Here is a 16,094-nt window from a genome sequence, read left to right as displayed (position 1 = left end):
AATAAAACAGGCAGGCCCACTTGGCTGACATTCCCTGGCCCCACACTGATTGGGGAAGGGGTATTTCCCAAAAGGAAGCCATGGGGGTCGGGCTAGCAAGAAACAGAAGAAAGTTCCTTGCTACCTTTGCTTTAAGGCCCGTTAAGTCCCCTTCCCTGTACTGGGGTTGACTGACAGCCGGATGTCTTCCTCAGGGGGTATCATTTCCCCAGTTATGTCCCTCAGAACTAAGGTAAGGACACTCTCTATAAGCAGGGGGCTCCTGGCTCAGTGGGTTAAGCATCCGACTCTTGATTTCGGCTCGGGTCATGATCTTGGGGTGGTGAGATCAAGCCCCACATCAGGCTCTGCGCTCAGCATGGAGTCTGCTTGGGATTCTCTCCCTCTCTCCCTCTGCCTCTCCTCTTCTAAAAAAATTAATTAAAAAAAAAATAAGGACTGACATTGAGGTATGAGTCAGAGCCATGCCGATGGCATTGATTAGGAGAGTCTCCAGGGAAGGGGCAAACTGCTAAATTAAGAACTGGGCTGAAAGTCTGACCACCTGCCCTGCACTGGAGGGTCTTTCTCCACCACCCACCTTTGGGCAAACAGGAGTGATTTATTTAGGGAGCAAGTAGGTTCGTTGACGGTCCCTAGTGGGCGTGCACAGTGGAGGATATACCTTCCTGGGAATCCCTTCCACCCCTTCTACAGCAGGTGCAAAGGTATATACCACACTTGGCACGTGTGTATCATGGAATTCTCACAGGACAGAACTGGCTGTCCAAGGGTAGAGGTCATGCGTAGAAGTGTGGTCTACGTGCCTGTGAATATTGCACAGACACAGACGTGTGAGCAAGCCTGTGGAATCGTTGTCTCTTCTCTCACAAAGGGCACACATGCTCCCCTACATGTACATCACGGCTATGAAAGGCATAAACCATTCAGAAAACTGAGCAGCTGCAAAGGGGGCCTAAGAACAGATGCTGCCTCTCCTCTTGCCCCACCCTGTAGGGAATGGCCACAAGCTCCCAGGAGCCAGCTCAGCTGACCAGAGTGACAGCGGTGAGTTCATTGCACCTCTCTTGGTGGCCCCGCCCTCCTCACTCCCACCACATGGGGTAACAACCCCTTCGCTTCCCCCAGGCCACTCTGGCCTGGCTGAGGCTCCAGTATCCTGGCTGTGGTCCTCCAGGGCCACCTCACCCTCCAGGGGCCACCCTGCCTGTCTCATTTCTGCCTCTGCAGTTTGACTGCCATACTGTTGCCATCATGATTTCTCAGAGGTTTTTAAAATAAATTATCTTTTTTGCCATTGTCAAAAAAAAAAAAAAAATCCCAACCCAAGTAATATTTCTTTTTTTTTTTACGACAGAGTTTTTTTTTTTTTAAAGATTTTATTTATTTATTCACAGACACAGAGAGAGAGAGGCAGAGACACAGGCAGAGGGAGAAGCAGGCTCCATGCAGGGAACCTGATGTGGGACTTGATCCCGGGTCTCCAGGATCACACCCCAGGCTGTAGGTGGCGCCAAACCACTGCGCCACTGGGGCTGCCCCCAAGTAATATTTCTAAAAATAAACCTGAGAACCACCTTGTAAGGTAGGTGTGACTGTCCTTATTCTATGGAGAGACTCTGAGAGACAAACTTGTCTGAGGCTTGCCCCACAGCTTGGGGCAGATGCTGGCAGGGAATGGGACCTGGTCTCTTGGAGGGATGATGATGGAAGGAATATGGTTCTACTCACTCACTGCCTCCAACAAATACATCTCACGTGCTCATTGCATGGAGAGCGGGACTGGGTGCGGGGACAGCGGTGGGCAAGCTCAGGTCAGCGGCTGCTGTCACCGGGGGATCAGCAGGCTAGACTGATCTGGTAGGAGAGGTGCTGTTACAGACTGGGTTAAGAGCTCTGACGGAGGGGCACCTGGGTGGTTCAGTGGTCGGGCGTCTGCCTTTGGCTCAGGTTGGGATCCTGGGATCAAGTCCTGCATCGGGCTCCCCACAGGGAGCCTGCTTCTCCCTCTGCCTGTATCTCTGCCTCTCTCATGAATAAATAAATAAAATCTTAAAAAAAAAAAAAAAAAAAAAAAAAGCTCTGAAGAAAAAGAATGCATTCTCCACGGGTGGAGAACAAAAGATCTGGACCCACATGGGGAGGATGGGGCTCCTGGGGAAGCAATGCTGGGGCTGAAATCAGAACAAAGGGCCAGTGTGTCAGTCCTGAGAGGGACTACTGGGAAGGGGGATGGGGAAGAGCAGGTGAAAGGCCCTCTGGGGTGGGGGGAGGATGTGGCACCTCTGGGGATCTAAAAGGTGGCCAAAGTGGCCAGGGACGAGGGAGTTGGGAGGAGCAGGACAGACTGGACAGGTGGGCAGGAGACTAAAGCATGAGGCCACAGCAAGGCACCTGCACTTTATCCCAAGAGCACCAGGAAGCCATTGAAGGTTGACACCAGGGAATGTGTGTCCCCAGTCATGGGGATCGCTTTGGATGCAGGTGGAAATGAGTGGGGCAGGATTGGTTAGGCGCCACCCTGGTCATCCAACAAGAGACTGATGGGGGCCTAGCGGGGGGTGTGAGGGGAGAGCTGGAAAGGAACAAGGTTGGGAATTTGACGACCATACACCTTCCCATATCAACATCTTGGTAATGGACTGGCTGTCCCTGGGGGCCTGGGCCCCACCAAGGGGGTGCACCTGGGTGGGCGGTAGGCAGAGTCTGAGACCAGGGATCTAGGAGCAGGTGGGTGGAGGGATATCGTGGCATGTTTTGGACATAATCAATCCCAAATGCCTTTACAATATCCATGTGGAGATCTTTTGAAGGCCACTGGATAGATGTATCTGGAGCCCAGAGGGAGTTTTAATTGGAGACAGAAAAAATGTAGGAGGGGTCTGCAAAAAGATGGCAGTTGAGGCCATGAGTATGGGTGACACTGCCCAGGAGAGCGAGGAGGGGGTCTGGGACCAGCTGTGGAGGAGGAGCCCACAGAGGGGACAGAGAGGAACAGGCGAGTGGCAGAAGGAAACCCAGAGAGTGTGATGTCACAGAGGCAACTGCCAGCGCCTGTTCAAGCAGGGGACAGTCTACAGGGCCAGATGTTTCTGAGAGATCAGATGAGATGAGAACTCAGGCAAGTCCATCAGACTGCATGGGGTGGGACAACCGATGACCTATCTAGGTGGGATGGAGGGGTGGAAGCCCCAGTGACAGGGTCGAGGAGTGAGAGTGAGGAAGTAGAAAGCACAGGTTCAGGCTGCTCTTTTGGTTTTGCTATGATGGGGCAGAGGGAGACAGGCAGGCATGGGCTGTGGTAGGGCCATGACTGTCCCCGCCACCATCTGTAACACCCCGGCTCTGCCCCAGGACGGGGTAGTGCCTTCCCTGCCCCTTTGGGAGTTTGTGCACTGACCACTATCATTATTTTATTTTATTTTATTTTATTTTATTTTATTTTATTTTATTTTATTTTATTATTTATTTTATTTTATTTTATTATTTTATTTTTTATTTTTTATTTTTTTTTACTGACCACTATCCTATGGGCATCTGTCTGCGCGTGTCTCACCCAGGGAGAAAGCCCCATGAAGCAGGACTTGCTACATTCTGTCCCCTGCCTGGTCCCCAGACCAATGTGGCTCAGAGCAGGTGCACCATGGCAACCAGCTAAGCAAATGGACAAGCTCGGGTGGGGGACTGGCGTTTGACAGGCAAGAGAAGGAAGAGGAGATGGGGCTCCACCGAGCAGAGTTGGGTGGCAGGAGGTTAAGGGAATCCCTGCCTGATGTGAGGGATTTCCTATGTACAGGGGGAGGTGAGTCCTTGGCTCAGAGTGGGGGCTGTGATGAGGGTTGGAGACTTGAGAAGAGAGGGAAAATTAGTTTTAAAAATCCTTTTAAAATATTAAAATTAAAAATATATATATTAAAATTAAGGAACTCTTGCTTGGCACCCTAGGATGTAGGAATGGTTAATAGCTCCATCTTTCCGATGGGGAAACTGAGGCCTGGCAAGGCTGAGGAATGCGTCCACAGTCGCGTTGCCAGGTTGGATGTAGCTGGCTGCAAAGCCCCTGAGTATAATAGGCCCACTTCTGCCTGCATACGCAGGGCTGCCGCCCAGAGCCAGGAACCCCCTGGACCTAGGCCCACCCCAGCACTCACCTTGTCCTTGTGTTCCATCTCTAGGGAAATATCTGAGGGAGACGTCTTCTCACTCTGCTCCCCGTAGATCAGCGAAGTCAAGCTGCAGCCAGGAAAAGCAGTGAGCAAGGAGGCGGGAAAGGAGAGAAAAGGCCTCAGGCCTTGCTGTCACTCCGGCTTCCCGGCCAAGAGCTGTGGGACCCTCCTGCCCGGTACCAGACACGCCTCAGCTAGTATGCCAAGCACACAGCTCTGGGGACAGACAGTAATCACTCCTGTTGCCGGGTGCCCAATGTATCTTGGGACTCACAGGATCCAGAAAGTCTGAGATCTGAGAAAGAAGTGGCCTCATGTCCAGAGACGATGGCCCCACCCACCAAGTTCTCTTCCTACAACGAGGGTCAGAGCAGGGGCAGGAGTTGGTGCCGCTGTGCCCTGGTGGTGGCGGCACATCCCCCAGGGGAGCAGACTTGTCCTGACCCTCAGCCTCCCCTCACCTGTCATTGTGTATCAGCAGAGCCAAGCGCCCGTAGTCCCACGCAGCTTTCCGGAGGAAGGAGTAAACCAAAATGATGACCTACAGGGCAGGGAAGTAGGGGGAGAGATAGGCCTTCTGTGTGGCTGGCCTCTGCATCCCCATGGGGGAGACCCTGTCCCCCAGGTTCCCAGGAGCAATCTGGGCTCCCCCACAAGGTGGCCAGCTCTGTTAGGGTAGAGGCCATGCCTTGTCTCAACTCTTGGATGCCCAGCACCCAGCAGCTTCCCAGCACAGAGTGGATTCTCAGAGTTTGCCGAATGAAGGCATCAGTGTCAGGTTTGGAACTATCCAAAAAGAACATTCTGTGAAGAAATCAGCAAGGGGAGAGAGAAGGGAGGCCAAGGGCACTGGCTAGGTGGGCCTCTGGATAGTGGCGCATGGAGGGGAATCTTAGGAATCTGTCTATTCCTGCGGTCCCCTCTTCCCAGGGCTGCCCGGGATGTGACTGACATTCAGAGGTCCCCACCACCAGGGCTGGTGTGCACTTGGAGAGCTGAGACCCCCCCCCAGCGTCATTTGTGACAGTTGGCCAGTGTGCCCCTCCCTGCCTCCCTGCCCACCGCAGAGCCCAGGACTTACCACCCACAAGAAGATGTTGAGGATGAGCACGGTGGGGATGCCCCCAAAGGCCTGCCCCTGCAGGACAGTGCTCCGAGATTGGAAACATTCATCCGTTATGTTCCGTGTCTTTTCTACCATATTCAGGTTGCTCAGCGGGACAGCCATCCTGGGGGCTCCCTGGTGACAAAATGGATGCTCAGATCAGACAACAGAAGCCCTCTCACTCTGTAAATGCAGAAGCCCGCCAGGGTGATGGGGCAAGGTGTACCCAGTACCCATCAGACCCAGGGCCCACAGCCAGCAGTTCCCTCAAACCCATCCAGGGCCATGATGGAAGAAGAGCCCGGATCCCCTGGGATAGTTTTTATTTTGTACCATTTGCTCCCTTGACCAAAAGAGTTGGCAAAAGCACATCCAAATGGATCTTCTTATTTCTACCTTTGTGAAATCTTTCTTGCATATAAATGAACAGACTTCACAAAGGCAGGTAGGACCCCAGAGTAGAAGTATTCAATTTGGAGAACAGAACTGCATTTGTGGGATGCCCATTCAGACAGGGTCTGACATCCTGTGATTCTCTGATCCAGTTTCTAGGAAAGGAAGGTTCCTAGGACAGAATGAGGTAAAGCTGCAAAGCGCCCAACACATAGCAGTGCCTCAGTAAATGTCACTATCTTAATGTCGAATGGGAACCAGAGAGATCAGCAGCTTGCCCAGGGACCTGAGCCAATCCATTGAGGGCTCATGGTCATGGGCATCAATATTCTCCAGACTTGGGGAAGAATGGGAAGCACAGATGAAAACGGGAAGTGACTGGTAGCTGCTTGAGATTATCTGCGAAGTCGTTCTGGTTTTAAAAGATCATTTGTTTTGGCTCCAGACCTCATCTCACTCTAGGAACTCTTTACTTTTCATCCAAGAAAAGTGGGCTTATTCATTCATTCCTTCATTCCACAAGTATTTAGGCAACAGCTGCCTTGTGCAAGACCGATGCTGGTGATGCATCAGTGAACAAAGGTCAGAGAGAAACCCCTCTCTTGCAGGATCCTGGTGGGGAGAAGCAGTACAGGGGTGAGGGCGAGCTTAGAATGGAAAAGAGGGAGACTGGAAAGGCCTCACTGGGAGGATGACATTTGGACAAAAACCTGAAGAGGGAGCAAACCCCACAGCAGGCACAGCAAAAGGCCTAGGTGTATAAGCTGCTTGGAGTGTTGAAGAAGGGCAAACAGGCCAATATGGCTGGATAGGGGAGAATGAACAGGACGGAGCTCGAGCCAAGGAGTGGCACAAAATGACTTACGTATTACAGGGATCGCTCTGACCCGTGGTTTGAAGATAAATGGGGGAGGGCAAGCAGACGAGTAAAAACGGAGAGGTAATTAGGAGGAATCTGTAGCAAGCCAGGCAAGAGGTAACCAAAGCCAGGACTGGGATAGAAGCAGAGGAGGTGGTGAGAAGTGCTCAGATTTTGGAAGTATTTTGAAGGCGAAGCCAAGATTTGCTGATAGAAGGGATGGTGGGCGGTGGGGCAAAAAGAGAGGAGTCCAGGATGACTCTGAGGTTTCTGGGCCCAGCAACTGGAAGAGGGGAGGTGCCGTTATTGGGTGCAACAGCCAAATAGTGCACGGTAGGGGGTGGTCAGGAGCTGGGTACTGGGCATGCTAAGTGGATATGCCACGTGGGTGGCTGGATACATGAGTCTGTGGCTCAAAGGAGGCTCAGGAGACATAAATGTGAGAGTCAGCAGCAGACAGATGACTCTTAGTGGCATAGGACTGGATCACCAAAGGAGTGAGCGCATGGTGAGGCTCAAAGTCTGAGCCTTGGGATGCTCCATCACAGGGAAGTGAGGTAGGTGAGGAGGAAACAGGAACCAGACTAGAAGAGCAGCCATCGAGGAGGGAGGAATAATGGGAAAGGGTGGTGTCGTGGAAGCTAAGTAAAATGTCTCCAGGAGAACCAAAGGGACCAGTTGTAACTATGTGGTCAAGTACGATGACAATTGAGAATTAGCCATAGGTAAAGCAATGTGGAGGTTTAGTCAGTGGCCTTGCTGGAACAGGTGCAAGAGAGGAGGATGCCAGGAGATGTGGAGCCAGTGGGTGTGAATGATTCCTTCGAAAAGGAACAAGAGTTTGGAAGTGGTTATAATGGGAGAAGCAGCAGTATGTGGCATGCCAGTGGGAATGGTCCAGTAGAAAATTAAAAGCTGGTGATGTGGGAGAGATGGGGCATTGCTGGAGCAATGTGAGGACGTGGGAAGGGCTGGGAGCCGGCTCACAAGTGGAGAAGCTGGCCTTGGCCCAGAGCTGGATACTGACCGAGAGCAGCAGGAGAGAGGCAGGTGCACAGGTGGAGCTCGTGGGCGCGCCCTCCCACGGCTTCTATTTCTCAGCCTCAGAGGGAACAAGGTCTCAAAGGTGACTGTGCAATGCTGGTGGTGGGCAGATGTGGGATGTTTGAGCACAGGATAAAGGCAGAAATAGAAGTCTAGAGGAGTGATGGAGTGAATGGATTTCAGGAATGTGGTAAGACTGCCAGGCAGCATGAAGGGTCCACTGAGGTTCATGGTCTTGAATTTATAGCCAGAGCAGCCAACTCATCAGGCATTTCTGCCAGCTGTGCTCATCTGGGTGGCTGCAGGTGTGGAAGAGGCAGACAGCTCGACCTAACCAGGCTAGAGGTTTTCCCAGGTAAGTATGAGAATAAGAGAGTTGGAACTATATATGAGGGAGTAGTTTTAATGACTGGCCAGGTAAGGAGAGAAAGGAGACGAGATGGGCGAGGGATGGTGACAGGTGTCAGAGGTCCGGGGAGGTGGAACTGTGGAGCATAACAGACTGTTTTCTCACAGGGAAACAAGCTGTTAGAAGGGATTGGTTACAGATAGTGAGAAGGTCTGGGGCATGACCACGGAATGAATGGGGGAGTGGTGTCAAGGAACTGAGAGGCTGGAATGTCCTTTGTGGATACGTGGATACAGAAATTTGTAAGAATGGAGACCAGACGAATACTGGTGTGACAGTGAGGCAGGAGCTGAACTCTTCTGGGAAGGAGGAGACTGACCTAGTGATGCTTCAGGATAGCTGGTGCCTGTACCAACTCCCCTGTACCAACGACGGGGAGTGGGATGTTCAGGCTGATACCTTAGGTCCAAGGAGCCAGGAGGAAGAAGGAAGGAAGAAGACTCTGGAAATCACAAAGAGGAGCAAGGAAGATGTCTCTCCCATCCCCTGGCCTGAGAGGGTGGTAAGGGAAGTCCTGTCCTGGGGAGTCTCAGGTTCCAGTTTCCGGTGGGCAGGTGAGGTGCTGCAGGACCCAGGGGTGTTTCTGGGCTCTGTGACACTGAATCCCAGTTCAATGCTCACTAGCCACCTTGAGCAAGCTACTTATGGTCTCCCTGACTCATTTACTCAGCTGTAAAAGGGGGGTGGTGTTCGTAACTAGTACCCCCTTCACAGTGCTGCCAAGAGGGATAAGTGGATTAAGATTCATCAGTCATGGAGGGCAGCCTGGGTGGCTCAGCGGTTTAACGCCGCCTTCAGCCCAGGTGTGATCCTGGAGACCCGGGTCGAGTCCCATGTCAGGCTCCCTGCCTGGAGCCTGCTTCTCCCTCTGCCCCTCTCTCTCTCTCTCTGTGTCTCTCATGAATAAATAAATACAATCTTAAAAAAAAAAAAAGATTTGTCAGTCATGGAGAACAATGCCTGGAACACAGAAGCACCACGTAGGCGCTTATCGAATGAAAAGCAGACCCAGAGCTGAGGGGGGCGGGGGGCGGACAGAGGAACGCTGGCCAGAGTTGGGGAAGCTTGGGGGATGAGGATGGAGAGAGGAATAACGGTGAAGGTGCTGGTGTGCCGGACACAGGAGGTGGCCTGAGGTCTGGGGCTCCCCGTGCTAACTCACAGATAATACAACACAAGAGCCCACCCCCCTGCCGCTCAGACTAGCCTCTAGCTGGAGTGGGGAGCCTCTGGCCTATGTTTTTCTGCTCCTCTTTTGGCCTCGGCTGCCCACGGTTCTATCACCCCAGGTCACTGCTTAGCTCAGGCACACCAGCATGCTCAGCTGAATGTAAACTCATAATGGTTTACACTGAACACAGTACCTTTATTTATTTTTTATTTTTTTAAAGATTTTATTTATTCATGAGAGACAGAGACAGAGAGGCAGAGACACAGGCAGAGGGAGAAGCAGGCTCCGCGCGGGGAGCCCGAGGTGGGACTCGATCCTGGAACTCGAGGATCAGGCCCTGGGCTGAAGGCGGGCGCTGAGCCGCTGAGCACCCGGGTGGCCCCAGCACAGCACCTTTAAACGCGGAGCCCCCGGCCGGAGAAGCCCGAGGACGACCGCGGCAGCGAGCTGCAGTTCTGCCGGCGGCCGCTGGGGGAGCCCGCGCGGAGGGAGCGGCGGGGGCGGCGGGGGCGGCGCGTGCGCGCTCGGGAGGCCGGGGGTGGGCGCGGGCCCTGACCTGGGGCTCTTCTGCAGGGAGGGGCCGAGGCGGGCCGGGGGCTCCGCGCACCTGCGCGGCAGCTGCGAAACAGCACAGGCGGTGCAGGGACCGCCGGACCCAGGGCCCCGGCCGCGTTCACGCGGCGTCATCCCTCAGGGCGCCCCGCCTCGCCTTTAGGCCCCGGATCCTCAGCCTTCATCACGGGCGTGTTTTGCAAATAGCTTTTCTCGGCCTGTGCCTCTTTTCGTTTCCTTCGCGCTCTCTCAGGAGCGCTGCAGTTTCGGATTTTGACAAAGCCCAATGTAACAAGCTGTCTTAATATGGACCGGGCTTTTGGCATGGTGTCTACGAAATCTTACCTACCCCGAAGTCTTACTAAAGATTTTCTCCCTGGGGCGCCTGGGTGGCTCGGGTCGTGATCCCGGGGCCCTGGGATCCAGTCCCGGGCATCTGCTCCGCCAGGGAGCCCGCTTCTCCCTCTGCCTGTGTGTCTGCCTCTCTGTGTGTGTCTCTCATGAATGAATAAATAAATTCTTAAAATAAGAATACAGATTTTCTCCATTTTCTTCTAAAAAATCATACAGTTTTAGCTCTGACACTAAAGTTGAGGATGAAAAAAAATAAAGTTGAGGATGCATTTTGAGTTAGTTTGCACTGAACGGGAGGTAAGGGACTAAGTTCATCTTTCAGCATGTGGCTATCTGGCTACCCAGCACCCTTTGCTGGATTCTCTTCTTTCTAAAAGGAGGGGAATGGCTGGGAAGCCCCAGTCAGGGCTATCTGGGGGACAGGAGCCAGGCCAGGAATGTGAAAGTGCTTGGTGGCCTGCAGCACATCCAAAAGGATGTGCAACTTATTATTTGGCTAATCCTGTGCATGATGAGGGAAGGGGAGAGGTCCTGGGCTGAGAAGAGCTCTGGCTTCCATCTGGCTCTAAGGAGGTCTGAGTCCTGGATGCTGCTCTTTTCTGCTCAGCTCCCACACATTCATTCACTTCTTCCAAAAGTGCCCCCCTTCCTCCTTTCCTCGTCTTTCCTTCTTTCCTTCCTTCCACAAAGAAGGGCTGAGTACCTACCATGCACCAGGCATCCTGCCAAGCTCTGGGGGCCTGGCAGACCTGGTTCCCACCCATAGGTGGCTCCCAGACTCACTGGGGAGACACGTAAGCATGCCAGGCACACGTCGCCACACACTCCAGCACACCTTGATAGCTCAGGTAAACACAGGGGCCATGGGGTGGGCCTGCCTCGAGTGGTCAGAGAAGCCTTCTGCCTGGAAGTAACCTCCAGGCTGAAATGTGAGGAGGAGGGATCGGCACAGTGTGGTGGGAAGCATGGACAGAGGGAACCACATGGGCCGAGACCCAGAGGGGGCACAGAGCGTGGTGCTTTGGGGAATGTGAAAATGAACAGTCATGGCTAGAGTGTAGGATGGATCACTGGTGTGTTCTTTTGTTTGTGCATTTATTCATTCAACAGGAATTCCTGGTGTATCTACTCTTGCCAGGCCCTGTGCGGGGCCCAGGAAGTACAAATGTGAGGTCTTCTTCAGGAGGTTCCCATCCTTCGGGATTTGGGGAGAGGACTGCTGTTGGGTGAGTGGGGCCCCAGCAGCAGTTTTGCGTGGGAGGGTCTCTAGATACAAGGAGCAAGCATCTAAGCTCAGAGTGGGCTGCAACCCATTGGCACGGCAGGGCAGGGACAGGTGCAGCTTGGGCAGCACCGGGCAGGTGAGGGAAGCGGGTGAGGGAAGGAGGTGAGGAAGGACAAGAGGGAAGAGAGAGAGCCCCGCACCCACCTCAGCACTCCCATCCCTCCACCCCATATCCTCAGGGGCAGGCAGAGGCAGGATGAGGGAGGCTGTGGTGGAAACCCAGAGCATTGCCCGGCCTTTTGTCCTCACCCCTAAATCATGCCTGGACCCTCCTTTCTGGAGAGCTTTCCTCCTTCCTTCTTTCTAGCTCCTGGGTGTGAAGAACCGGAGTAGAGAGCTTTCTGGAGACCAAAGTATCAGCACTGGAAGGAATGAAACTTGGAATCTGAGGAATATAAAGGAACATAGAGCAGGGGCGCCCACCTGGCTGGTGGGGGCAGCAGGGGACTCCTCACTGGGCATTTCACAGCAGGGCAGTGGGAAGAAGCAGACCATCCGCAGCCAGACTGTCTGGGCTGAAATCCCAGGTCCACCCCTGCTAGCTACATGACCCTGGACAGTGACCTCACCTCTCTGAGCCTTGTTTCCACCTCTGGAAAGTAGGGATAACAGGCGCACTGCCTCACAAGGTTATTGTGAACACAAAATAAGCGAATTCACACAAAACCCTTTGCAGAGCGCTTGAGAGAGAGAGGGCTCACTATTCGTACTGTTGTCACTGGCACTAGCTTATCTGTGACATGGTGGTGAGGGCCCCAGACTGGACCATTCCTGGGTTCTGGCCACCTACTCTGTTCTGGAACAGGCCAGGGGAGAGATGTGAAATATGGGAAGGACTGTCCAATACCCCATAAACTGCAGCCTGTAGGTGGCTGTTGCCTCTGTTCTTCCTGCGAGGCAGAGACAAATGTCAGCCTTGCTTTCTGGGCCAACGAGGGGCAGGGAGAGATGGTGGTGATGCTGGCTGGTGAGTCAGGATTCTCAGCCCCCTCCTCAGTGGCACATCCCCTCTGATGGGGAAGCACATGGCCTTCCTCCTTCCCATTTCTCCCTAAGCCTGGCCTCCAGTGGCAGAAGCTGGAGGCTCAGCCCTCCCAGGTCTAGACAAGGTTTACTCTGCCAAGGGGGCAAAAGCTTTGAAAAGAACTAGCTCTGGGGGATCCCTGGGTGGCGCAGTGGTTTGGCGCCTGCCTTTGGCCCAGGGCGTGATCCTGGAGACCCGGGATCGAATCCCACGTCGGGCTCCCGGTACATGGAGCCTGCTTCTGTCTCTGCCTCTCTCTCTCTCTCTCTCTCTCTCTCTGTCTCTGTGCGTGTGACTATCATAAATAAATAAAAATTAAAAAAAAAAAAAAGAACTAGCTCTGTATTTATTAGTCTCCTGGTCCATCGTTCACCCCCTTCCTTCCAGACCTGGCCTGAGTTCAGCTACTGCTGTCCTCAGTAGCCAGGCCAGCGCTTTGCTCCCCTCTCTTCATCTTGAGGCCAAGGCCTCTGTGTAAGGAGCCCAAACACCCCTGAATCCCAGAGCTAGGATGTCTAGGAAGCCCTGGGAATTGGGGATGGGGAGAGGAGAGCAAGCTTACTAATAGCTAACATGTATGGGACACTTACTATAGAAGTTACATTTGAGTTACAGTTCACTTAATTCTCACAAGTACCAGTGGGTACTAAAGTCCTCCCTAGATGCAAAAGAAAATGAAGGCCTGGACAGGTTAAATAACTTGCCTAAGGTCCTGGAGCTATTAAGTGGCAGGGCTGGCCTTTTAACCTGGGCACTTTGCAACCCTCTGCTCTCTACCTCCTAGACCCTCTGGACCTCTGCTGGGCTGGCAGTGCCGGGCAGGGGGCCGAGGAATGGAGTGACCTCGCTCAAGCCCTAGTCCAGGGATTGAATCTTGCCCAGGCTGTCAGGATGGTGCATGGGAAAGTGCCCTAGACTGAGGCTCTGGGTCACCTGTGTGGCCTTGGGCAGGTGGCTTCTCTTCTCTGGGCCTCCTGTCTACAGGATGAGGGGCTTCTATAGTTCTCCAAGGGCCAGACTGGACCACGGATTCCAGATGTCTCAGAGACACAGCTTGCAGCCACCTGGCCTGTACTTCCTGGCCCTGCCCAACGCCACCATCCCCGTGAGTTCTCGGGAACTGATCCAGAGAGCTTGCAACTTGGTTGGACAAGCAAATCTCAGTAGGCCAAATCCATGTCCTAGGGAAAGAAGCTGGGTGGGGAGGTCACCCCCGCCTTGTCCTGTAACCCTGTCCCCCCTGCAATGCCAGAGCACCTGCTGCCCCACCCACCATCTAGCCTTCTTACTGGCTTTAACACTTTTCATCACTTTTCTACTAATAACAGGAAAGATGATTTCCCATGGCTTGTGACCTTAAATGAGCTGGAGCCCTTGGCTATGGGCAGCCCCCTACCGTACCACCTCCCCTTCTTCTCTGGGTCTCTCCTCATATTCCTTCCACACACCCTGCTCTCAGATCTGCATCCCCGTTTCCAGGGCCAGCTTGGCAGCTGGTTTGCAGGGGGACCCTGAGTAGAGGGAGTAGGGAAGTAGGGTCACTCCATGGAGGGTTCTGGTTAATGTCCCTCCCCTGCCGCCATGCCAGCTGGCCACGAATCTTCCTCACCCTAAACCACCCTGAATCTTAGTCTCCTCATATTGTCACAGTGAAGGGGGTTTTACCCAAATTTACACGTGAAGAAATGGTCGTCAGCAGGCTAAGAGGCTTGCCTCTGACTGGGGAAAGTGATGGAACAGGGATCAGAACTGGCTCCCCCTTCAGTGCTCTCAGGCTTGGATTGGTGATTCCTCAGCTTGGGGCTCGGGGGTAGGACACACTGGGATTCCCCCAGAAGGTGTTTCGTAGATCCAGATACTCACGCCCCACTCCAGACTTTAAGAATGAGAACGTCCACTCCATTTTTAGGTGCAGCCAAGAGAGAGAAACACCGGCTTAGGGTTCCCAGGATTATCTGCATCTAGATAAGGCATTCTTGCAGATCTAAAAGATTTTCTGATTCCTCCTAAAAGGAAGGAGGATGAGGAGATGTGGCCCATGCAGGAAAGTAGCTCAGCGCCACTTAAATCCTACTGCAGCCGGCAGCTCAGGACGCTGGTCCTTACATTCTGCCCTGGAGAGACCTCCCCTTCCCCTCGGCTCTGTGGGAATCTGCGGAAGGTTGGCTGGAGGTCTACAGGGGCCCACACCACCCCTTCACTTGAACCCTCAAACTCCTGCCTCTCTCCCTGGGCCTGAGGTCCCTGGCCTGACCACTTCATGGGGCACCAGGCCTGCTGTCTGTCCTGTCTCTGTGTCTCTCTGAGCTTCACCACTTTTTGCACCCCAGGTCTTTTGGCTAGGGTCTTTGCAGCTCCTGAGTCCAGCTCAAATCCTGCTCCCCTAAGCCTCCCACCCTCCAGTGAGCGGCCCTGGGTTGCACCTAGTCCGCACCCTCTTTACACAGCTGGCCTTTGCTATCACGGCCTGGAACTCCTTGGCTTTTCCACGGATGTGAGCAACTAGCTCTCCCCCTACCCCCAACTCCACAGGTTCCTTGATGGCAGCCCATGTCATTGTGGTTCTCCCACAAGGACCAACATGTGGTAAGCCTCAATGAAAGACAGACAGTCCTTCACCCAGGGCCATACTCAGGGGCAGGGAATAATAAAATGTGATTTGGATATGTTTGCACAGCATGAGTCACTCATTTGGCCCCGTCCCCATGCCCCACCTACACACCGTGGGTTACCAGGTCTCTCTCCCTAAGCCATAGCATGGAGTAGAGGGGATATATGATTTGGGGGTCAGGAAACTGGAATCTGGCCCTATTAATTGCAACCTAACCTACTGCCACTCAGTTTTCCCTTCCATAAAATGGGTATAATCATGTCTGTTTGGCCTCCACAAGGGCAGCTATGACAGTCAAAGGAGATAGTATGAGGAGACTCTTGTGTAAATCATGAGCACTGTAAATGTTGGTTTGCCGCCTTTGCTATCCTTTTCCCAGGACCGAGGTCGGTCTTCCTCCCTCAGCTACCCTTGAAGCCCCAGCACGGGGTGAGTGGACCGGGGTTCCACCTCGCTGTCAGGTCTGCTATAATAATAAGGCCGCCAGCCGCTGGGACCAGCAGGAGGACATTCAGCATTGTGCAGAGCACCGCACAGAGTAGTGCACTTCTGCGGCCGCTGTCTCTGCCGGGGCTCTGCGGGCAGGGCCGGGCAGCGCTCGCTGGTGTCCCCATTACAACAGCTACCATCTACAGAGAGAGTTTGACGTGCCAGGTGCTGCGCCAAGTTTCTTAATGAATGCATCATAACAAACCTATCGGATCACGTGTTAGATGCACTCGATGGCCTTCAGCATCCATTTCGCCTCGTTCTAGTGGACGTGGCTTCTACAAGCTAGAAAGTGAGACACCACATGTCCAACACTCCCTTTGTCGCTGGGACTCTGATCCAAGTCAGGTTCCATCAGGGACACATGCCACAGTCAGATTTACAAGGTGGGAAGGGGGAGGAGGCATCCCCCCAGCCCTGGGCTCAGGCTGTGTTCTTCCCACAAGCAATGTTGAGGAGAGGAAGGAGTTTCGGCAGGAGATGGAAGCTCCAGCCTGGCTCCTAGAGATGGGGTGTGGGGGTGGGGGTGGTGAGAGGCCACCATGCCTAAGGCTGCAGGGGATCCCTGACCCCTGGCTTGCAGGTGGAGGGATGTAAACTCATGGCTCCAGGAATCCATTCTGGTTTTTGGT

General features: G+C 53.6%; 1 protein-coding gene across 11 annotated transcripts in view; it reads right to left on the bottom strand.

Annotated features, from left to right (window-relative positions):
* Positions 1-16,094, bottom strand: part of TMEM63C (transmembrane protein 63C) — a 131,011-nt gene that overhangs the window by 31,912 nt on the left and 83,005 nt on the right. For 6 of the 11 annotated variants that reach the window (XR_013386572.1, XM_077910132.1, XM_077910133.1 and 3 more), the window contains 3 exons: positions 5,248-5,406; positions 4,628-4,707; positions 4,152-4,233 (listed from right to left, as the gene is read on the bottom strand). Coding sequence is in view for 10 of the 11 variants with exons in the window: in XM_077910124.1 (XP_077766250.1) it covers positions 4,152-4,233; positions 4,628-4,707; positions 5,248-5,406 (321 nt within the window). In the remaining variant the exon portion in view is untranslated. Of the gene's footprint in view, positions 1-4,151; positions 4,234-4,627; positions 4,708-5,247; positions 5,407-11,587; positions 11,724-14,225; positions 14,369-16,094 lie in introns of all 11 variants that reach the window. The other 5 variants (XM_077910126.1, XM_077910125.1, XM_077910130.1 and 2 more) reach the window with 5 other exon arrangements.

This window comes from Canis aureus, chromosome 9, assembly GCF_053574225.1.
Source record: "Canis aureus isolate CA01 chromosome 9, VMU_Caureus_v.1.0, whole genome shotgun sequence".
NCBI classification, from domain to species: domain Eukaryota; kingdom Metazoa; phylum Chordata; class Mammalia; order Carnivora; family Canidae; genus Canis; species Canis aureus.
This window is presented reverse-complemented; position numbering and strand designations above follow the sequence as displayed.